At 57.8% G+C, this 22,553-nt stretch overlaps 2 protein-coding genes across 5 annotated transcripts in view; both read right to left on the bottom strand.

Moving 5' to 3' along the window:
* Positions 1-9,878, bottom strand: part of KCNIP2 (potassium voltage-gated channel interacting protein 2) — a 46,323-nt gene extending 36,445 nt beyond the window's left edge. For both annotated transcript variants that reach the window (XM_037400349.1, XM_037400352.1), the window contains exon 1: positions 9,580-9,878. In XM_037400349.1, coding sequence (XP_037256246.1) covers positions 9,580-9,652 — 73 coding nt within the window. In that variant the 5' untranslated portion in view covers positions 9,653-9,878. The remainder of the gene's footprint in view (positions 1-9,579) is intronic.
* An 8,131-nt stretch (positions 9,879-18,009) lies between these two features.
* Positions 18,010-22,553, bottom strand: part of ARMH3 (armadillo like helical domain containing 3) — a 128,719-nt gene continuing 124,175 nt past the window's right edge. For 2 of the 3 annotated variants that reach the window (XM_037400589.1, XM_037400593.1), the window contains one exon: positions 18,010-20,403. In XM_037400589.1, the coding sequence (XP_037256486.1) occupies positions 20,311-20,403 (93 nt within the window). In that variant the 3' untranslated portion in view covers positions 18,010-20,310. The remainder of the gene's footprint in view (positions 20,404-22,553) is intronic. The other variant, XM_037400592.1, reaches the window with a different exon arrangement.

Genomic DNA, 22,553 nt, shown 5'->3' with positions numbered 1-22,553 from the left:
CAGAAGTGCCTCCCCTCTCCAGCTCACACTGGACTGGGGTAGTCCCAGTCCCGGCCCCTTCCCAGGGATGCTGGGTTTCGACCAGCCCCAGGGAGCATCAGGTTTTCACTGAGTCACTTTGAAATATTAAACACCATCTCCTTCCTCCCCGAGCTGCTTTGGGGCAGCCCTCTGCACCGAGAGGACTCGCTGCCTGGCTGGGGTGAGAGGACAAAGTCCCCATTGGGACATGGCACCCCAGAGGGACCCTGCTTGCCCCTCACAGAGCCAGGCATGATGCCTATCCACTGGGTTCCTTCAGGCTTGGCTTTGAAACTTCTGTCCTGTTTCCCACTCCCACTAACAGTAAGGGGCAGGGGTGAGACATGGGGCGCAGCCACTGCAAGCAGGTAGCCCATGGCCCCCTCCCTGTCCAGCCACCCAGCAGCAGTGCTCTCCCTGGGGATGGGGAGAGCTTCACCCCCACGTCCCCTTCCAGGGGCTGGTTGGAGCTACTGGGCACCACCACAGTTGTGTCTGGGCAACAGCAGGGTGGCTCAGTCCCAGGGGGTGCACAGCCACCTCCTCCCTGCTGTCCATCCTGTGCTGTCAGATGCTGCTGTCCCCTGCGCAGCCCCAGCCATGTCCCTTCCCTTCACTAAATCCTCCTGCCCTCAGCGCAATCCTCTTAGGTTCCCCCTCTTCCACTGCAGCATCTTTAAATTAATGCCTGGCTGAGCATGGGGTAGAAGGAAATTAACCCTGGGCAGAGGTTAAAGCCTCCACAATGCCTTTTAACACCTAAAGCTCTCTTACCTGCCCTTCTGCCCCCTTGCCACGCAGGGGAGAGACCAGATTTGCCACAGTCACAGCGAGCATCACTTGAGCAAGGGCTCCCAGCAGCTTGCGCACCATCCTGAGCTGGGGTGGGTGAGGGCAGTGAGTCCCCCAAGCCCAGCCAGCTCCCTGCTTGGGAGGCTGTGAGGTCCCCAAGGAGGGACCCCCGGTCATACTTGGGTTTGCACCCCATGCACGGATTTGCTATTGCCAGCAGCAACACCCAGGTGGGAACCTGCTGCGAGCAGAGCTACCCTCTGGGGCTGCGGGGCCCTGAGCAATGCAGGGTCCCGTACAGCCTGCATGCCCTGCCCAGCACCTCAGGGTCCCCAGCTCTGAAGCAAGAAGCTGGGAGGGATTTGGCTGCTGATGGGAAGCACTTGTGACCCCACAGCTTGGGGAGCTCAGAGGAGCTGCAGCAGCACATGGCAGGTACGAGGCAGGGATGTGGCAGGGATGCAGGGTGCCGCAACACCCCCCTGATCAATGCAGGGGACACTTCTTGCTCATGTCACTGCGGAGCAGCTGGGACGAGCCCCTTTTGGATGAGCAGACACCAAGGCCATGACAGACAGGTCCATCCCACCCAGCTGGGGCCCAGGTGGGACTTGATGGGTTTTGAGAAAATGCCTCAAGGAGCCGACACCATCACTGCCTGCATGGTGCGGCCACAGGACCACAACCCCAGCAAGACCTGGGATGCTCCCAGGCAGCGATCCCATCAAGCTGCCCTTTCCTGGGGCAGCGGTGGCCAGGGCAGCAGGGAGCCAGGGCCAGGCATCACCCACCAGAGCAGCACTGCCGCTGATCCTTTCCGTTATACAACAAATTATTCCACTTGCATTAATGACTTTGCGGCAAAGGGGGAAATGACATGAATGATCCCTGGTGCCTGGGAGTGACTCACTTCGCACGGTGGAGGGGAGGTGAGCAGGGAGGACGGGCAGGGGGGAAATTTGTTTGGGTCAGCACAAGCAGCACAGGGCAGGGACTGGGCTTGGAAGATGCAACTTCTGGAAGGAGAGTCAGGGGGAAAGAAGGAGGTCCTTAAGGGCAGATCCCACCACTCAGGAGAGGGCCGAGATGTCCCCAAAGGATGTCATGATCAATTGTAACCACAGCATATTGCAGCATCCCTCACTGCACTACCTGAGTCCCCCACCCATTTGCCAGCCTGTGCTGCGACCCCAAAACCTGGCACTAGCACCTGTCCCTCCCCACTCTGGGGTCAGACAGGAGCTGAGACCCCACGTAGGTGCAGCCAGGGCTGGGGGTGCTGTGCCCTACCACTGGACTCCCCTGCAACTGCAGCGTGCCTCTAGGAGCACAGCAGGGTGGGTAGCTGCCACCACGGCCCTTGGGACAGGAGTGGGTACCCGTCACATGGGCTGAGCACAGAACCCAGTGTCTCAGCTTCTTTCTTCTCCCTCACCTCCGGGAGGCTTCACTAAATCACATCATTAAAAATTCATCCGTATTTCCTCCTGGAGTAAATCAAGAGCTGTCAAGGACTGGCCAGCCCAGCCAGCCACCTCCTGGGGACACCAGAGACACATGGAGGCACACCAGGGACTTCAACAACACACTGCCAAGTAGCCTCTGGGGGACCCTTGCAGTGACAGAGGGCCAGCTGGATTATTGCCTTTAAACCCATTCAGGGGCTTTCTGTAAGCGATGCAATTTTAAAAAATTCAATCTAGGAAGAAGTGATTAACCAAACAGGCCAGGAGCAGTGGCTCGCCTATTTAATCTCATTAGTGATCGGGACAGCTCTCATCTCACCCCGCCTTGGCTGGATGGGCCACAGCCATCAGGTGAGAGCAGCTGGACACCTCTTCCCTGCTCCCGCTGGGTCTGAGGACGACCCATGGGTGCACAAGTTTGCTGGTCCCTCCCTGCATCCCACGGGGCTGCACCTTTCTCAGCCAGACCCCACACCACTCCCTCCTGTCCAGGATGAAGCCACCACTTTGTCCCATATACAGCCCAGGGCTCTTTAAGCGGAACATGGATCAGGCTCATCTGCATGGGGCATGGCCTCCAAAACACTCACTGTGGATGGAGCTGGAGCACGAATCAGATGGACACTGCAGCAGCAGCTGTGCTCAGAACTGGGGCACCTGCTTGTATGTCCCCCAGATCTGTGTCCCCAGGTTCCCCATGTCCCCAGGTGCAATGCATGGGAGCAGCATGGATGAGACAGTGACCATCTTGCCACAACCCAGAGCCCCCAGCAGCGATGCTAACACCATCCCGGGCTTGGGAGGGGTGCCAGCTGCCTGAACAGGGGGGGTCTCTAACCCAAGGAGTTCAAAAGCAGGGTGACCCCTGCCAAAACAAGGCTGGAGTCACCTAGAGCCAGACAGCTGAGCCCTGGGGACTGCCATCAGGCACAGGCAGGAGAGGCACGATGCCACAAGAGCAGGGCACACCCATGAACATGTAAGGCACCCCTGGCCACCAGTGTCCGTCAGTGACTCACCCTGTCTGGACCAGAGAGGAAACATTCAAGATGACCCAAATTCAGAGGCAGCAAGGTGACAGCCCTGCTCGCCCCCATCCCCATCAACTCCTGTTGAACGTGGCACCCATCCTGCACCCAGGACCTCTCCCACTGGGCTCTGTTTCCTGAATAACTCACACCAGTGCCAGGGGGCTGCACCACCCATTTTCCTTTGAAGCGGAACACAAATTTACTTCAAAGCCAGAAGCAGCCAGAGCCACAGCAGCTCGGGTATGGGAGGACCCCAGTGAGAGCCCCCCATCCAGCACAGCCCTGATGCCACACAGCCTTTGCGAAGCCACTGGTATGACCAAGAGCAGGACCACTCCACCCCCTGCATCCTGTCCCATGCACTGTCCTGCCACTCACCCCCACAGTATGGCACCCACCCGGCCCCGGCTGCTGGCAGAGCATCCTGGCACAGACAGTGGGTTGAACAGGACCCCTGCGCCCACCCGCAGCCCCTGCCCCATGGACAGGGGCTCTTCTCCCGCTTTGCTCCCAGAGAAGTCGCTTATACCAGTCCCTGCAGTTCACTTGCCTGGCAATAACCACCCCTGGCACTCCACAACCCCTTAAGGGAGGAGTCTGATACCCCACCACAAGCCAGAGCCCCTCACTGTGGCATCAGGGAGGCAGCCCACCTGGCTCAGCCCCCTCGGCGGGTCGCGGCAGGGAGATTCATTTCACTAGAAGTTCATTCATCCGCAGCACGATTAAAGCCCAGGGCTGGGATCTATCCCGGTGGCAGGAGAGCGATTTGCCGGCAGATGGATTTATCATCTCCCAAGCACAGCAATTTGGCTTAAACAAAACCAAACCACTTCTCCTAATGAAAACACCACTAATGAGCAGAGCCAGTGAAAGAGGGGGAGGGCAGCTCTGCTAATGGGGTCTCTCCTGTCCTTTGGGGCTGGCGCAACCCCCTGATGCCCTGGCTGCAAGGAAAGGGCATGAGGCTCAGCTCCACACGGGATGTATGGACCTCCTGTCCCAGCTCCCAAAGCTCTGGGGGCAACTGGTCCCAGCACAGCACACAGCAGGAAAGCAGCACCACCACGTCCAGACACCTTAACCAGCTGCATCACAGCCAGTCGCAGGGAAAAACTCTCCATGCCCGGACGCAGAGATGGCAAAAGAGCAAAGCCCTCCCTGCCGCGCATCACCAGCCGCGTGCAGCAGGAGCTGTGCACCTTGGCTGAAGTTGCGACAGCCATGAATTATGCATCGGCATCTGCAGAAATCAGCTGTTAACCGCCCGACCAAACCCACAAACTTCCTGTCAATTAATCCTGGGCCACCAATTCCCTGTGGGCTCCGACCTGCCTCTGCCTGAGGGGATGCAGCAGTGGCTGCCAAAACCTCACCTCCAGCCTCTCCACCTGCAAAATCCAACCTGCCCAGGGGCAGTGGTACCCAGCAGCACCAGCTGCTGATGGGGTCTTGCCCCATGTGCGGCTCTGCCCTGGCATAGGCTTGGAGCAGCACCCCCTCCAGCAGGGACCCCCAGAATCTCAGCTTCTGGTCAGGAGAGGCCACAACACCCGGTGAGAGGGGATTTCGTCGGCATCGCAGGGCTGCAGACAAGCCAGGACAGCAAAGAAGGAAGAGGCAGAGGGGTACAGATGCCAGAGGGAGGGAAACAGCAGACAGAGACGAGGCAGTCAGGCGACACTCCCGTCACCCTGGGAAGGTGCAGCATCTGTCAAGGGCAGGGCACTTTGGCATAGAGAGGACCCCACGGGAGCCCCCCAGCCCCAGCACATGAGTAGCAGCCCTTTCCCTACCGTACCCCGCCCTGACCAGGGGCCTCCTGGGGACCTTGGGGACGTGGCTTGAGGGTCAGCCCGGCTTCCAGCCCAGCCTCACCGCCGGACTGCAGGCGCTGGGAGCAGAAGCAGCAAGTGGAGGAGGGTCGTGTGGGGCAGCAGCAGCAGCATGGAGGAGGTAGGCTAGCGGGGGAGCAGGGGGACAGGCAGCATGCTTGGTTCCCACGGGCCTGGACTCCCCCGGGGAAGGACATCAGTGTGTGTCACCCCTCCTGGGGGCTGCTTGTAGGAGGAGGGGACAACCCATGCATGCTGCTGGCCACAGGGGTGCAGGCAGCTGGCCCTGCCAGACCGCCATGGGCAGGGCCGTGCACCCAGGGGCGTTCCTGTGCTGCTCGAGGAAGCTTTTTTCTGGGCATGGGTGAGGTCCTGCCACGGTCTTGGGCACAGTCCCCACCACAGTCCCCCTCCCGCAGATCCCCCCCCAGCACGCAGCCACAGGCACAACACACAACCTGCCACCAACGCTTGCAGCTGGGCCCCCCACAGGCCCCTGCGTGCCTCCCACCCCTGCTCCCACCCCACCAGCCCCATCACTCCATCCTCCAGCTGCAGACCCCAGTGCTTCCTCCTGCACACACTGATATTTGGGACAGGCCAGCACTGACACCCCCTCCACACCCTGGGAAGTAAATTATCCCCCTTGCAGGTGGAAGTCCTACACTATGGCAAGCTCGTGGAGATTTTCCTCCTGTCCAGCTGATCACAGGCTGTGAGCAACCACGATGGAGCCGCTGTGTTTACTGGCAGCAGAACAAGCCCTTGGCGCAGCCCTAGATCTGCCCATCACCTGGGACTTGCCTGCAGCAGATGCATCGCTGGGGCATGGCTCTTTGGCTTTACCCCATGGCAGGGACCGGTCCCCAGCTCCCACTGTCCTGCCAACCCCACTGAGCCACCCTCCCTTTCACATGTCTGTGTGGGACAGCTCAGCCCCATCTCTCAGTTTCTTACTGTCACCAGGAGAGATGCCTCTGAAACACCCTCCCTCCAGGTAGGGAGGAGAGCTCAGCCAGATGCTGTGCTGCCACTAAGCTGGTACCTACAGGTTTCATCTCACTGGGTGGGCTGCTAAAAGTGCTGACTTAGGGAGTCCCCATCCATCAGCCATGCGCGCCTCAGGAGGCAGGAAGATCCCAAAGCTCTGCAGATGGTCTGTGTAGCAATTGCTCACCCACTGCAAACACTGTGGCTGCCTTTGGGGTGCAGCAAAGTGGTTGCTCGAGACCCCACAACACGAGAACAGGAGGCAGAAAGCAGGAGTGAAAAAGCAGGGCTTTAAAGCAAGCCTCCTAACCCCTTTTAGGGAACCAACAGCCCTGGAGGTAAATCCCTTATCCTTCTAAAACGCAGCTAGGGGGTTTGACCCATGCCAAACAGCCCAGATCCAGACCCCGTGCTGGCACATGCCACCCCACTCACAGGATGCAGTATGGCTGGGATGGGCTTGTCCCACGGGGTGAGATGGGGCCCCAGGCCACCCACCTCTGCTCCCCAGCTGGGGCTGGGGCGGCCCCACTGCCCACGCACCCCTGGGAGCAGCGGGCAGGAGGGAAAGCCACCTCCGAGCCCCCCTCGCCTCTCGCACTACCGGGGTTCTGGCTGGGGACATGGTACCTGCGCTCCTCGGGGCAAAGCGGCACCGGGCTCCCATTTCTTCCACACGGAGGGCCATGTCCAGAGCAGTCCCGAAACACTGGCTCTGGGCTCTGCTTGTACACTAATTGCTCATGTCATTAGAGGGCTGGAAGAATAATGTAATTTATGGATGGCTTTTATTTCTCGCTAGCGTCATCTAAATACCCCAGAAATGGACCGATTTAATCTCCTAGTGGCGTAACCTAAACATTTCTCTCCTTAACACCCAGGTGCGCAGCCAGCCCCAGGCTCAGAGGTGGGCACGGCAGTGCCTGCTCTTGTCCCACTCCACTGCAGCAGGGCCAGGTGCCGGCAGGGTCCATCCTGGCTTGCCCCAGCACAGCCGCACCACATTCCCCAGCCTGCGGAGCCGGTGCCTGCTCTCCCCACCGCACACACAGGGGCAGCTTTCTTTTCATTCACGTGCCCACACAGCTCACAGGTGGTCTGGCCAGGGGCTGGGGGTGCCAAGCTGTGGGGAGGGGGGGCTATCGCACACCCCCATTTTCAACAGCTCTTTAAATTTCAAAATCAGCGTGCCACCAGGGAAGGTGTGTGGGGTTTCTACCCTGCACATGACTGGGTGTCCTGCTTGCCCTTAGCATCTCTCCTTCTTTTGGAAGGGGGTATTGCCCTTCTCTGGGCATGCATGAATGGGATCTCAACACCCCCACCCATTTTGGGGGAGTGGTGGGGAGGCAGCAGGACTGACGGCTGTCTCTGTGCACACCAGCAGTCACTGGAGCTGCCATGGGGCTGTCGTATCGCCTGATGTCAAATCATCTCTCTCAGTTAACAGTGAGCATGGCAGATGTCCCCCAGACCCTGATAGATCCTGATGGATGGGGGTCCCCAAGGCTGCAGGAACACCCCAAACTGCTCATGTTTGTTCACAAGCAGGGCTGAGCACCAAACAGTGGGTGCTGGCAGGGACCCTCCCAACTGCAGGGAGAGACTAAACCCATGCTGGCACTGCCAGCTCCATCCCGGGGCTTTGCTATGGTCCCACAGGCATCCCAGATCCTCACTGCATCCTCAGGGGACCAGGAGAGCCCAGGCCAGGTTAGCAGGCAGGGGCTTGAGCTATTAAACCCTCCCTGCAGCTAAGGCTGCATCCCCTCTCCTCCTGCCTGCATCACTTCCACACTCTTTCTGGGAGAAAAACAACTTTCCCTCCACAGGGAGAGACGGCTTCAGCGTATTCAGCCAATATGGGGGAAATTGGTGCCACCGGCACCAGCTGCCTCTGCTCCCTGGCGCTGCCACCAGCTCTGCCCTGGCAGGTCACTGACCTGACAGTGATGGCAGATGAGTTACGTGCCCTCCTGGGGCCTCTGTTTCCCACACTGGGAAATGGGGCAGATATTTCCAGCCTTACTCCCCAGGGGCTTCCCAGCAGGCCCATCCCTGCGGGCAGGGGCTGGCACAGCTGCACAGCTCCCCTCTGCCCAGGTTCCTGCTGCACACTTGGCTCGCAGGTAAGCCCAGGCATAAAAGGTCTCAGCCTCTGAGAGACTGGAATTTATTTTTAACTTCAGTTTGATTTAAATCCATATGGACATTTTAAAGTTACCGGAGAAACCAAAAGTTTTGTGTGGGTTCCAAGTTCCTACACAGCTCAAAAATATCTTTGCTGCAGCACGTTTGGCCAGGCAACAAGCCGCGTCTCCCATGCGTGGGGCTGCTGGGGAAAGCAGAGCAGGGGTCCTGCCCTGCTACCACCACCTCCTCACAACTCCAGAGCCAAGCCTGAAATCTGCTCCAGGCTGTGGCAGGAAAAGCACCACCGGGACTCAGGGGAGCCGCCTGTGCACGCACCCCAGCGCCTGCGGCACGAGGGCACCCAACCCCACCGGCTATGGACAGGTTCGGCTCCGTCATGGGTCCCGGGAGGCAGGCGGGAATTGCTGCCCCATTTCACAGCTGATGCGACACACAGAGGCTCTGAAAGGGGACAGGATTTGGCCTGATCTGTGGAAAGCACGTGGGGAAGGAGGGGTGTCGCCAGCTCCGGCCCAGCTGCTTTGCTATCGGGCAGTGGGGGATGAGGTGTGATGGATGGATGGACAGACGTGGTGGGATGTGGGATGCCAGGCAGTCCCCCGCTGGGGCAAAAGATGGAGGGGATGCAACAGGGTCAAGATGGGTCATTTTTGGCCACCCTGTCTCCACAGCCACCCCATCCCAGGAGCAAAGCATCTCCGGAGATGCTCTAGGGGACACCAGGTGACTAGTGGAGAAGACACCAGGCTCTGTGATGCCGCTGGGGCTTGCCGAGTGGCATGAGCCTCTCCGTTCCCCAGGGAACCTGCTGCCACAGAGCTGCCATGCCACCCCAGGGTGCAGTGGGGGGTCCAAGACATGGCAGAGAGAGTCCAGCGCCAAATCCTGGTGTCCCGAGGGGCCTGGGAGCAGCAGTGAGGGAGGGTGCGCTTGGGGGCCGCCAAAAGCCATTCAAGCATCCTAACCCCTGGCAGGTCCCGTTCCCTGCAAACCCGCCCCAGGGCAACCTCCGCCTGACTGGGACCAACCCCAACCGCCCAGCGGAGCACTCCCCCCCCCGGGCCCGGGCCTGTCCCCCTGCTCCAGCGCCGGGGTCGCGGCCCCCCCTCCCCGGGCAAGGCGTGCGGCGAAGCGGGACGGGCAGGGGGCAGGGGGCCGGGGCTCAGCCGGGGCTGGAAGCGGGCGGGCCGGGGTGCCCGGGGTGCCCGGGGCTGGGTCGGGGTGCCCGGGGCCTCCCCCGCGCCCTGGTCCCGAGCGGCTGCTGCACCTTCCCCGGCGGGCGGCACTCACCCGTGAGCTGGTCGTAGGAGCCGTCCAGGTCGCGGGAGTCGGACAGGCTCTCCTTCCTGCCCTTGCTCCGCATCTTCCCGCCCCGCCGAGCGGCGGGGGGGACCGCGACGGGGCGCACGGGCTCCGCCGCCGGGCAGGGGGGCCCCGCGCCCGCCGCCTCCCCCCGCCCCGCCGCCCGCGGCGCCCACCGCGGCAGCAGGAAGGGGCCGGCGGTGCCGGGAGCTCGGCTCGGCTCGGCACGGCTCGGCACGGCAGCAGGAGCGCGCAGCCGCCCCGTTCCCCGCCGCCGCCGGGGCTGGGCACGGCCGCCCCCTCCCTTCCGTCCTTCCCCGCCTCCTCCCGGGAGCCGCCGGCCCGGCCCCGCCGCCCTGCGCTGCGCCGCCGCGGGGAAACTGAGGCACGGCGGGGCAGGGGGCTCCGGGGAAGGGGCAGGGAGGGAGCTGGCTCGGGCTGCCCCGGGTGGGGTCTCCGGCGGTTTGGGAGAGCCCCGGGGGTCGAGGACCGCGCGGGGACGGCGGAGGGGACGGGGATGGAGCAGGCACGGGGCGGGGGGAGCGCAGCCTCCGCCCCGCTGCAGGGGAGCGAAGGTCTCCCAAGCCCTGCACGACGGAGCCTACGCCGGGCTGCGCCCTGGGACCCCCAGGAGCTACAGGGGAAGGGGGACCCGGCCCTGCATCCCCCGCTCAGGGGAGAAGCTGGGTGGGAAATCAGTCAGAGAAGGAGGGGACGTGTAACGGCCCAAAGATGCAGCGGAGGTGTGGGGAGGGTGGCCCAGGTCTGTCCGCTTGCAGCCAAGCACAGGAGCAGGACGCCCCCTGCCACCCCCCACCCCAAACACGGGTTTCCCATGCAGGGTTGGAGCCTTTAGTAGGATTTTTTCCCCCCATCTCCTGCCACTCCAGGGAAAGGGTAAAGCAGCAGCACAGCTTGGGGAGGCTTCAAGGGGCACGATGCTGCCAAGAGAGGAGCTCAGAGCCCCTCTGGTACATCTGGCACTGGGGGCTGCAGGTCTCACTGCTGCCCCCCGTTATTTGCTGCCATCTGTGCCCGATGCCATCCTGGGGGATGCGGACTGTGCCGGAGAGTCCCTGCCACAGGCAAAGTCAGGGCTTTTGTCATGCTTCTGCCCATGCATTGCCTTTTTGCACCATGACAGGGGTCCTGGGCACATCTTGGAGGGTGCCCAGTTCCCAGCGTTTCCCACCTCTCCTCCTTTCATCCTCTGGTCTGTACAGAGAGACAGAGGGGAGTAGGGGCTATGGGAGGAGGCAAAGCACCCCGTCCCAATCCCTGCACCCAGCCTGATCCTCTTGGCCCACGGGAGCTGCAGGACAGAAAGGGAATCCAGAGCAGCGAGGAGGGAGGGCCGCACTCACGAGGCAGCGTGTTGTCAGCGTGCTTTGGTGTCAAGCCATGAAAGAAGCCGCCTTAGTGAGGCAGCGATGCTTAGCAACTGCCTGGATCTAAAAATAAGAACCATTTAGCGAGGAAAATGCAGTGGAGAAATGCTCAGAGAACTAAACACATTCCCCCAGCCCTCTGTGTGGCCCAGCCACCGCCGCAGAGCCTGTTTGCACTGACCAGCTGGAGAGAAACTCCCAGGACAGCCCTGGTGATGCCCTCTCCACTTAGCCTGACAAGCAGAGCTGGAGCCCAGCCAGCCCACAGACCCCCCGCACTGCTGGGCTTGTCCATCCTGCTGCTCCTTGCCCTCCCCATCCTGCCTCTTCTATCCTCTCCATCACATCCTCAGCCACATCCTCTTGGCAGCCCCTGGAGACCAGCAGTGTCCCAGGAAAACAGCCTCGGTCGGGAGGGCTGCATGAGTCGTGCTCAGGCTCACCCACTCCATCTCCAGCATCCTGCAGGTCCATCCCGCTGCAGACATGGCAGGCCCAGCAGAGCTGCACAGGGAAGTTTTCACCTTCTGCCATCCCCAGTCCATTGGGAGGCAAACATGGCTATTTTTATCCCAGCTAAGTGCTCCTGTTCCTGCAGGCAAGTGAGAGATGCTTTGCCAGGCTGGGGAGAGGGGGGAAAGTTGAGCAATTTGGTGGGTACCACAGGGTAGGATGGGGCAGCCCCAGGGCTGGGCTGATACAGCCCACTCCCCTCCCCACAGTGTAGAAAACAGGGGACACAGCTTGCTTGCTCACTGGTCACAGCTCCTTTTCTTCGCAGACACGAGGGATGGGCATCCTGCCAGGCTTCACAGCCTTAGAGCCTTTCTCTGCTCACAAAAAAATGCAATGTCCTCCCCTAAATGTTCTCCCGGGCATTGGGGGCTGGGGGTCTGCAGGATGCTGCGTTGGGAGCAGCTTCTGCTGCAGGAACAGGTCAAGCCCTTGCCCACCCATCCAGACCCAGGCAGGGGTCCTGCTGTGGGTACACTGGGCGCAGGGATGCCTCAGTAAACACGTCTGGTCAGGGACTGGTATGGTGGCAAAGTCACACCAGAGTGCAGAGAGCATCCTTTGTGGCACGTCTCCCTGGGACGTGTGGCAGATGCAGAAAGGCTGAGCCAGGCTGAGGAAAATCACCTAAGCAGCATCCAAGGCTTTAATCAAGACTTTTGTGCCTTACACAGCCCTGCTGCTGCTGGCCACGTCCACCCCAAAAGCAATCAGCAGGTTGGGGCAGGCAGGAGCTGTCTGCAGGCAGAGCTGGTGGTCTGCACTGCCGCAGGCAATGCTGAATTAACTGTTTCCAGAGGATGGGAAGAGCTCTGGCAGCTCCTGCGAGCCCAGGTCCCAGTTACAAGGGGTAACTTGCTACACAGCAACTGGGGCACAGCTCACCATGACGCCCATACCCCAATGCCCAGGGCCAGGGAAGCGTGGAGGACAGGCAGGTGTCAGGATCCAGCCTGCTGGGGTGGGCAGGGGTCCTGTGGAAGCACCCTGGTCCCCGAGCTCATCTCTGGGAGAACAGCAGAGAGCCACAGGGGAAACAGGGCCATGTAAACCACCCCCAGGGCTTGGCACAGCCAGCAGCAGGGTGGGATGAGGATGGAGAGCAGGGGGACAGGTAGGAGATGCAGGGGTAGAGGTGAACTGGGGGCGTGAGGGCTGGGCTGTGTGTCTCTAGGAGGCAGGGTGTCCCCGGGACCACCCATCCACCCTTGCCGTGATGGAAATCACCCATTCACATCAGCCGGGGCACAAGGCACGTTCCCTAAGTGGCCCATCTGTCACCTTGTCAGCAGCAGCAGTGCTTCGATAAAGGACATCTGCACAGGATTAACACTGCTCCCCAGGCAGCGGAGCTGCAGCCAGGGACAGCTCTGAGCCAGGACGAGAGAGGCTGAGAGGTGTGCACGGGGTCACACTGTCGAGGGGCTTGTTTGTTTCCAGGTCAGCGTGTGGCCAGCACAGCCTTGTCAGGAGTGACTGGGGAAGGGGACAAGTTTGGCGATGCTCCAGTGTTGCCCAGAGCGCTGGATGCAGAGCCTTGCAGCAGGCAGGGCTGCGTCAGGCTGCCATCAGGCTCGTCCAGACCCTAGCTGGACCGAGCTGAGACCACCTGCAACCACCCCTGTTCCTCTCCAGGACATCCACCCTGCAATATGAGGCCGATCCTTTCGGCTCATCCATGCCTCCAGCTCCCCGCTGGGACCCCCACGGCTCTGGGGGTAGCAGCTTCCTCTCAGCTGCTGCTGACGCATGTGTCCTCACGGAGCCCTGCTGAAAATCTCAGGCTTGACACAAAGCCCAAGACAATCCCAAACTGCTTGATCCACAGAAGGAAGAAGAGCCTGGAAAGGAGGCAGGAGTGCTGGGTCTACACCCCACCAGGCTGGGGTAGAGGGGTGCAGAGAGCTCTCCGCCAGGCACCAGCGCTGCAAGCCCTCTGCAAACAGCCCGCTGTGGTCGTTATAGGGGGACAGGGAGAGGGAAAGATGCAATTTAACACTTCATTAGGTAACCACAAGGCATCGATCTGCCCTACCAGCCTGCACGTTGTCTAATTGCATATCTCCATTCTTATTAACTCTATCAGAAAAGCAGAGAGCAGGACTCGGGAGTCTGATCCTATCTTTAGGAAATTTCGAAGAGAGATGTAATTGCTGAGCGCTCTAAATCATGGTGCTTTATCCACTGTTAACAGTATTTTAAAGCCACGGTCATCAATAGCAGTCCTTGGGATGTGCTCTCAGCAGATGCCATTAATCTTATTTTGGCTGCGGCCACCGGGTGCCTCTGGGCTCGGATTTACACTCGGCAGCGAGCGACAGCTCTGCCCCCTGGCAGCTCCCGGGCTGGGACACGAGCCGTGGCACCCAGGGTCTGGTGCCAGGAGCAGAGGGCAGAAACAAGAGCTCCTGAAGCCAACTTCACCCCTTGCAAAAGTGCCAGCAAACAGCAGCCGTAGATGGAGATGAGCAGTTTGGCCCTGGGGGCTGTTGCCCTCACAGGCCCACACAGCTCCCAGCCTGGAGGAGTGATGCTTGTGGCCATGCAAGTGGCTGGGGCAGGGGGCTCCAGGCAGGGCAAATGGCCTCGCTCAGGAATAAACCACAATATTTACGACATCCACAGAGGAAACGGACCCGGATGGCACAAGACCTAGATAAGTCTGGGGTCCTGAGGACTGGGGGAGCAGCTACAGCAGATCAGCAGGTCCTGGGGAGGATCCCCCAGCAGGGGATCATGCAGGGGAGGACTGCTCCCATCTCTGTCAATCCACCCTGCAGAGACACACGGGTAGGTGGAAGCCACTTGTGAGATTCAGATCTGGGGGGAATTTCAGCTGCTGAAAATCTTGCAAAGCTAGAGAAGGAACAGATGCCTGCAAGCTGCTGGGCCAGCCTTTCGAGCAGGAATGCCGCAGGAGAAAGGGAACCTCCTTTGTCAAATGCAAACCAGCAGGTGGGAGAAATCTGGGCATGCAGGAGGGAGAAAGGACGTCGTTGTTTCACACTGCATCCTCAAAAGCCGGTCACCGGCCTCTGCCAGCGCCTCCAGCAAGGAGGGACTCCCCGGCACAGCCCCGCTGCTAGGCAGGCTGTGGGGGGCTCTGTGCCCACCCTGTTTCTCTGCCACTTCTGCAAAACAGATGCAAAATCTGTGTGAAGAAAAACACTTGTTTCAGAGAGCAGAGACTGGACTGGAGCATTCCTGGACTCGGGAGGTAATCCGAGTCCCACATGCCCTCCCAGCATTATAAAGCATCTTGTCTTTGTGTGCTCAGTGCCTGTGTATGCCTTGTGTTTGTGTGCTCAGCTTTTGTTTAAAGAGGAACCAGATACCATTTCCAACCTTCACTTACACCACGCTGGATGCCACCCCAGGGGCCCTTTCAGCAGCTCAGGCTTGCTATGAAAACAGGCGCGCAGGTGTGCATCCCTGTCCGTGCTGTGGACTTGCATCTTCCTGCTCTGCCAGGGCAGAGCCCTGTGCCCCTCTCCCTCTGCGGGAGGGGATGTCTGCTGCGACGCGTCTCCGCTCACTGCTCTCTCTCACACATCCCATCCCACTGGCCGGGTAACAGCCACAGCAGAGGGGTCAAAAGCAGGGCATGGGGACTGGGGTGCCTGGCTGGTGCTGCTGGAGCATCACTTGCTGTAGGCTGGGAGAGCAGCAAGCTCAGAGCTGCCGAGCAGGGCACAGCCACAGCATCCTTGCCCCTGTATGCTGCCAGAAGGGCCTTGGCTGAACCACGGAGCAGGGGAGCTCCAGCTAATTAGTCATTAATGGCTTCAGTGAGGAAACAAGCAAAATCCAACCAATGCGTGCCTGTAGCAGAGTGACCTGTGGGCCCTCGGACCGGCCAGGCTGCACCTCACTGGAAAATATTTGAGGGTTCATCTATCAAAGCAGAGCCGGAGAACCAGCCCAGCCCAGCGGGTCTCCACCTCCCTGCAGGCCCCCCAGCCCCTTCATGCCCCCACAGGACTCCTGGGAGCTCCCAGCCTCTGGCAGCAGCCTGACAAGGCTCTGAGCTGCGCTGCAGCGAGCGGGCGAGCCCAGCTCATTTAATCTATTCAATTGGATTCAATTTCCAGCCACATGATTCAATTAGCCCTGGAGGGACAGCACTGGGGACCAGAGGCCGCAGAGCATGGCCCAGCCTGCGCTCTCGCAGCGGGGAGCACACCATGGAGCCACAGCAGCTGCTCCCACAGGGGCCAGGACCCTACACTTGTCCTGGCCCTCAGGGATGCAACGAGATGATGGGGGCTATAGGGGAGCCCCATTCTGGCAAGGAGAGGCAGGGGCTCGTCTGTGCACAAGCTGCTGGTCCTAAGTAATGTGCGGGCAGCTGCAGGGCAGAGGCTGGGGGGATCCCTGTCCCGAGCATCTCCCTTTGCCATCAGTCACAACCCTGAGAGGTAACAGCCACTCTGGGTCAAATCTGAGGTCTGCACGCCTGAGCACTTGCCAAGGGTGGCCTAAAGATGCTTTAAAAAGACAACAGGAGAGAGGCAAGCATTCTGGGGTGCTCTCCCAAGTGTGCTACCTGCCCCATTTATTTGGGGTCACCCCTCTGCTTGATCAGTGTCTCCTGAGCTTGCCCACACCATGCCGCAGTGAGGAGAACCAGGGCTCTGACCAGAGCAAAGGACTCCCTGCAGCCCCAGGGAAGGTGAGGTCCCACAGGCCTTGCAACAGCCCTTCTCCGGCCTCCTGGCCCAGACTTCCATTTAGCATTTACGTTTCTGTCTGCCCTCCCCCTGACAGCATCCAACAAAGGCATTAATTAGCTTCCATTAGGGAAAGAGTACATCTTATCCAGGCCCCTCTGAATGTCTGCAGCTCCCAAAGCTGGGCTTTACCCCTTTCCTTTCAGGTTACTGCAACGGCTCATCTGCCAACCCCCCTCCCCCCATCACCTCCACAGGGACAAACTTCTGTCCAGTACAACCCTGCTTATCCCAGCAAGTACCACACAAGAAAACAGAGCCCAGAAAACAGGAGATGAGAATAAATATCCACCAGGCATCGGTGCTGACACCAAGATGGAGAGCTGCTGGCGAGTGCCAAGAGCCAGCTGTAAATCTTTACTACAGACTGCTGGCCACGCACCAGCCCCAACACACACAGTGGCAGCCATGACTTGGCAGGGGTAACGGCATCCCACTCTGCCCACCGAGCGCTGGGCCGGGAACTGGGAAGGATGGTGGCTCCACCCCAGGAGGGAAGCACGGGGAGGCAGATGGAAGCACACTGGCACTGACTGCCTGTGCAAGTGCTGTCTAGGAGACAGCTCTCCCCAGGATAACAAGCCTCCCTTCCTGATACCTACCATGCAACAGCCTGGCAGGGCCCCAGAGCAGAGCAAGAGCACGCAATTCTTCAGGCAGGGAGAGAAAAGCGCTCCAGCAGGCACCAGGACGCGCTCACATGGAGAGCAGCTTAATCCTGCAGAGATACAGCCCCATGTCACATAGATTCGATCACACAGCAGGAAGAGGATGAAGAGGCTTGCAAACCAAACAGAGAAGGTGGACAAAGGTGCACCCTATTCTGCAGCCACTGTAAGTGACACTCACGGGTCTGGTACTACCTGCTCCTGGCACACTCAAGGAGCAGCCAAACCATCACATGGAGCTGACACCCCCCATTGGTACCCTGTGCCCAAGGCACAGTGCCTCCTCTGACAACCCAAAGCCCAGACAGGGGAAACTCAGCTCCTGAGGAGCTGCTTCTTTCTGGAGTCTGCATGAAAAATGGGACCTGTAAGAGCTAAGGAAGAAGAAACAATACCAAAAATCACAGAGGCACTTACAAATCAATTTTTAATAACTCCCTCCAAAGTTTAGCTCAAACTCAATTTTTCTCCTCCAGAATGTGGTCATTATTTTGTAAAATATTTGTCTCCCTGCAGCGGCTGCCTAATTTAAAGGCAGCAATCTGATTTCTCCCCACACTCCCCAAGCCTCAAAACCAGCTCTTCCAATAATGGACTGGGTTATGAATTAGATATAATAAAATACACCCAACTCCTCAGATCAGATACAGGAAAGTTTGGGGCCATCAGCCACATCCTGAGGCTGAATGTTAAAGAGTTAGATGACTTTCTGCTCGGTTCAGGCTGGCCTCAAAACACAAGTAGGTGTTGGGCGTTTAACAAAACGGGCAAATCTGCAGCAGAATCTGTGAACAAGAGTTTGCAGTCACCAGCAGCAGAGCACGCATCGTACCACGCACAGGTAGGTCTCTGCACCCCTCGCTCCCAGGTTCTCAGGCTGCTTGTGCTGACAGCCCCAGGGGCACCTGAGAGGCAGAGGGCTGCCGACTACTGTCTGGTACCCGCAGCCTAGACCAAGGAGGGGGCATCGCTGAGGGGCACCACAACCTCCCTCTGCAGAGGCAAGAAGAGCCCAAGGGCAAGCGACTGCCCTGCTGCAGCCAAGTGTCACCAATTGGTGACAGGGCCACCCCCATAACACCACCACTCTCCCCCCTGTGAAAGACGGACACTGCACGCTCTGGGACAGGCAGGGCTCTGCTATTTATTGAGCTCTAGGTTTGTATGTACATCCATTTACAGTGCTTGGTTCAGTGACAGCGTGACGAGAGGAGGTGTGTCAGAGTCTTCCCCAGCTCAGCCTTGGATGAGGGCTGACCTCAGGAGCTGCTCCCAGTCACAGCCTGGGTTTCTCAGTTCATCCCAGCAAGGGAATGTCCTGGGGGAGACGAGACCTCTGATGGCTGAGCCCAGAGTCAAAAGCTGAAAATCCCAGAGGCTGCTGAGGCAGACTCATCTCCAGCTCTCTCATGTATCTGCCTCGTCTCAGCCTAAATGGGATCAGAGGAAAGGAGGCATGCGGACAGCTGCTAACTCAGTGCTCTGACAGCAGTGACCGTGGGGCTGCACCTCCAGGAAGCAACTCAAGCCCCACCTAGAAGAAACTCCCCTCCTCAGAGGCGAGATCATCTAGCAAGAGCTCCCCACACATACAGACAAGTGCCATGTGCTGCAAACCACTGTTACTCATTTTTCACTGGAGAAGCTGCCTCCTGCACACCCTGGCCTGCTCTCAAGCAGAGTGATTTTATGGAGCCTGCTTGCTCGCCCAAGCACTGTCCCTCTGACATGTACACATTTCCACACACTTGCACGGCAGAAAGCAAGTGTCTGGCATGGCTGACAAGAGCCACATAATTCCCTGCTGAGGCAAAGTATCTTCTGTTGGAGAAGCCAGTGCTCCCAAGGAAAACAGACAGTTGTCTTAATCAGGTGCTGTGCCCAGTGGGTGGCCAAGGACACAGCTTCCAGTTTCCCATGCTCATGGCAGGTGAAGATGAAACATTAACACAATTAACACACATTACCATGAAGAAGCCTTGCCTAAAAAATGGTAGTAAATGAGCATGACATTCACATCACTCACACTAATCTACAAGGCTAAGAGAGGGACTAGGCACTTTTTAAAAAAACAAACCTGTTTTCTAGAAAAAAAAAAGTGGATCTGGGATGTAAATAATTTCTCTGCTTCAGTCCACCAAGTCAGGCAAGACCCTAACATCACTGCTGGGAGCTGAAAACACACAAGCAGGGAACAGGTGTTTATGCTGCGTATTCCTGAGTTGGCAGCCAGACACAGCACTCTGAACAGGCTCCGCCAGACCTGGGCACCTCTGGAAGACTGGCTCTGGAGCAGAAAGGTCTGCCTGTGCCCCAGAGCATCATCCCAGAGCTCTTCCTTTGGAAGTTCTCAGTGGACTGTTGCTGCAAGTTGCTTGGTGAAGAGAGGAGGGCAAGTGAAAAAGTGAAGTAACTATTTCTCCAGCTGCATCTTAATTGCATGCTACGCACAAGGGAAAAACTGGGGACCTTTTAATTCATGAAGGTCACCAGGCACTTGCAAACACATACAAGGCAGACGTTCCTGTGAGGAAGAGGAGGATTGTCGCAATGCAGTCTCTGATGGGCAGTAAGGGAGGGGGTAGAGGGAGTCAACCCATCCTCTGCCCCAAGAAAACAGAATATCTAAAAATGTCCCTCAACCCTAGAAACAGCAGAAATATGCTGTGCTACTGGAAGCCACCATGACCCCAAGCAGAGCTGGTCTCCAGTTACAAAGTGCTCCATACGATGACCCATATTCTTGCATACTGGCTCAGACCAGACTCCGTAAGCCAGCAGCCTTGGAGGCAAAATTTCTCCTTCTCCAGTAATTCAATGGCTTGGTTCAAGTGGCACATTCTGACATCAGGAGCCAGCAGTGACAGGGCCTGCTCCCTGGGGAAACTTTTATATCCCAAAACCATTCCCAATGGGACAGCAGTGGATTTGACCTACATTGTGTGAGGGCAGATTGATCCAGACTGATGGAAAAGAACAGCCCTCACTTGGGATCAGAGAGCTTTCCCCATAGAGCAGGTGAGCAATCTCAACCCAGAACTGTCCCACGCAGCTGGACTGGTTTTATTATTTTGGTTGTGAGCTCTCCCCAGCTCTGCCACAAAGGTTTCCAGTGCATCTTCCCTGAGGCTGCGGAGGGAATCTCCCAGTGCTACGTCATAGGAACGGCTGCCCACCCCCATGGCACCTTACAAAATTGCTTCGTCCTCCTCCTCAACATGCTGATCACCTCTCCTCAGCCCCAGTCCTGTCGAAACACATGCCTTTGGGATCAAACACACAGCAGCAAGGCTCTCCCCTAAAAGAAATGCAGTCCCTTCTGCAGGTGGAAGGCAAGGGGCGACCGGCTGCAGATCTGTAGTGTCCCTGCCCAGACAGGCCCATCTCTGGTCAGCCCTGCACAGCAGCAGCGTCCCCGCTTCAAGAGATCGTAGAGAATTCCTTCAGCAGCAATTCCTGGCTCAGTGTGTTGAAAGCAAGGTTCTTCCTCACATTGATGCTGATGGACCGAACCTGAGAGAGAAAAAAACCAAGATGTTTTAGCCGAGGGACTCTTCCTGGCTCCCCATAAGCACGGTGGCAGCTTTGACACTGCTGACCTCCAGGTTCAGCACGGACCAGCTGTGCACGCTGTTATACCTCCAGAGGACTTGCTGCAGCCAGCTCTCACTGAGAATCCACCTTTGCAAGAAAGCCCTGAGGATTAGCTGCTTCCTGGAATAACAGGAATGTCTATAGAGACATTCCTGCAAGGAGAGCAAATTCCAGATGGGACAGGGATGGGAGAGGATGCTCTGCTTGGATGCCTGAGCTATGACGTGTTTCCTGTTCTGGGGCAAAATGATGGGGAAAATGAGTACTTCCAGGCTGCAGCTGGAAAAGTGTTTTCTGTCAGTGCTCAGTGGAGCATCAGCCAGCATTCTCTTGGATGAGTGCAGTGACATTACCCCTGTCCTGCTCCAGAACTTGCAATGCCAAAGTCAGGAGTTAAGGAAAGGACAGAGGCCACGCTACTGTGCGGTAAACACAAATTATCCCCCAAGCTGGCAGAAAACCATGGGTTCAGAGCCAGCTTTGTGTATTCTGCGCTGAGTGCCTTATACTTGAGGCTGGCTCACTAGATGCCTCTGAAGAAGAGACACCTTTGTCCCTTGGTGATGCCTGGACTTCTGGCCACCTGCAGAGTCTGCGAAGAAGAGCTGGGCAACCCTGTTGCGCAGCAGCTTCCCTTCCCCCCTCATGCCTGCAGACTCTTTGGCCGAACACGCAGGCCCCAGACTGGGCTCAGTCTCAGCTGCACTTGGCAACGAGAAAACAAAGTCAAACATCATCTGTGTCAGCGACTGTGCAGCAGTGACAGAAAGCAAAACTGACACAAGCTCATCCAAACAACAGGATTACAGTTCCCAGAGACTCAGAGCCTGTGATAATAACGTTGTTGCTGACCTGGTTAGCGTTTTGTGCTTTTTAAAAACACCGGGGGATGAATTATAAGAAAGCAAAACAAGGAATCCAACACTAGGAGCTGGAAGAGCAAGTTGCAGTGTTTATACTGCTGAGGGTCCCACGTGCTGCCCTGGTGAGACAGAAAGAAGGGAAGGGCAGAAAGCTCCCAAAAAGGCAGAGAGTGTAAGAATGGGAAGTAAATGAGAACATGGGAGTTTAATGGGGAAAGCTGTGAAATGAATCCTGGTGAGCCCCATTGCACAGACCCTAACAACAAGCAAGTTAGCAAAGATGTCTGCACAGAGACAGAAAATTTAAGTTTATGGCATCTGCAGAAACCACAAATTCTCCTTCATCAGGATGTTTGGCAGAGGCTCCATGCATCTTTGCTCCCTTGGAGCACCCCTCACCTCTCTTCTCTGGGTGTCTTTTGACTTAGAATCATAGAATCATCTAGGTTGGAAAAGACCTTTGATATCATCAAGGCCAAACATTAACCCAGGACTGCCAAGTCCATCACTACACCATGTCCCTAAGCACCGCACCTACATGTTTTATAAACACCTCCAGGGATGGCGATTCCACCACCTCCCTGGGCAGCCTGTTCCTCCAATGAATGACCACCCTTTCAGTGATTTTTTTTTTTTCCCTAATATCCAATCTAAACCTCCCCAGGCGTAACTTGAGGCTGTTTCCTCTTGTCCTGTCGCTAGTTATCTAGGAGAAAAGACCTACCCCCAACTTGCCTATAGTCTCCTGTCAGGTTAAAGGAGGTTCCATACTAAAATAGTCTGGGATCATGTCCTGTAAAATAATCATAGGTTATAGTCTCCCTTAAACACCACTGCATGTGGTCTCCAGAACACCAGATTGTACTGGGCCGTCTCCCTGCCAGGAGACAGGTATCTCACTGATTGGATTTGGTCCCAGTTCTACCAAGTGCTCCCCACCTCAGTGATCCAGTCAGAAGTGAGAAGAGGGGAATGCCATGGCTAAAGAGATGTGGAGAGTCCTCTGCCCTGGGGAACGTGACTGCCTGCAGGAAAGGGGCAGATGCTACACGTAGTGTAAGCTCGCATCCTTATTCTGACCAGAAACATTTTTATGGGTCCCAGCAATAGAAGGAACAAGCAGAAATGAGCTCCTGGCCTCAGGAACTGCTGACAGGAGCTGGACACCAGCAGTAGATGTCCAAGTTGTTTACACATCAAGGTCTC

Source organism: Falco rusticolus, chromosome 9 (genome assembly GCF_015220075.1).
Source record: "Falco rusticolus isolate bFalRus1 chromosome 9, bFalRus1.pri, whole genome shotgun sequence".
Taxonomy (NCBI): Eukaryota; Metazoa; Chordata; class Aves; order Falconiformes; family Falconidae; genus Falco; species Falco rusticolus.
The sequence above is the reverse complement of the archived record's forward strand: the minus strand, read 5'-3'. Positions and strand labels throughout refer to the sequence as shown.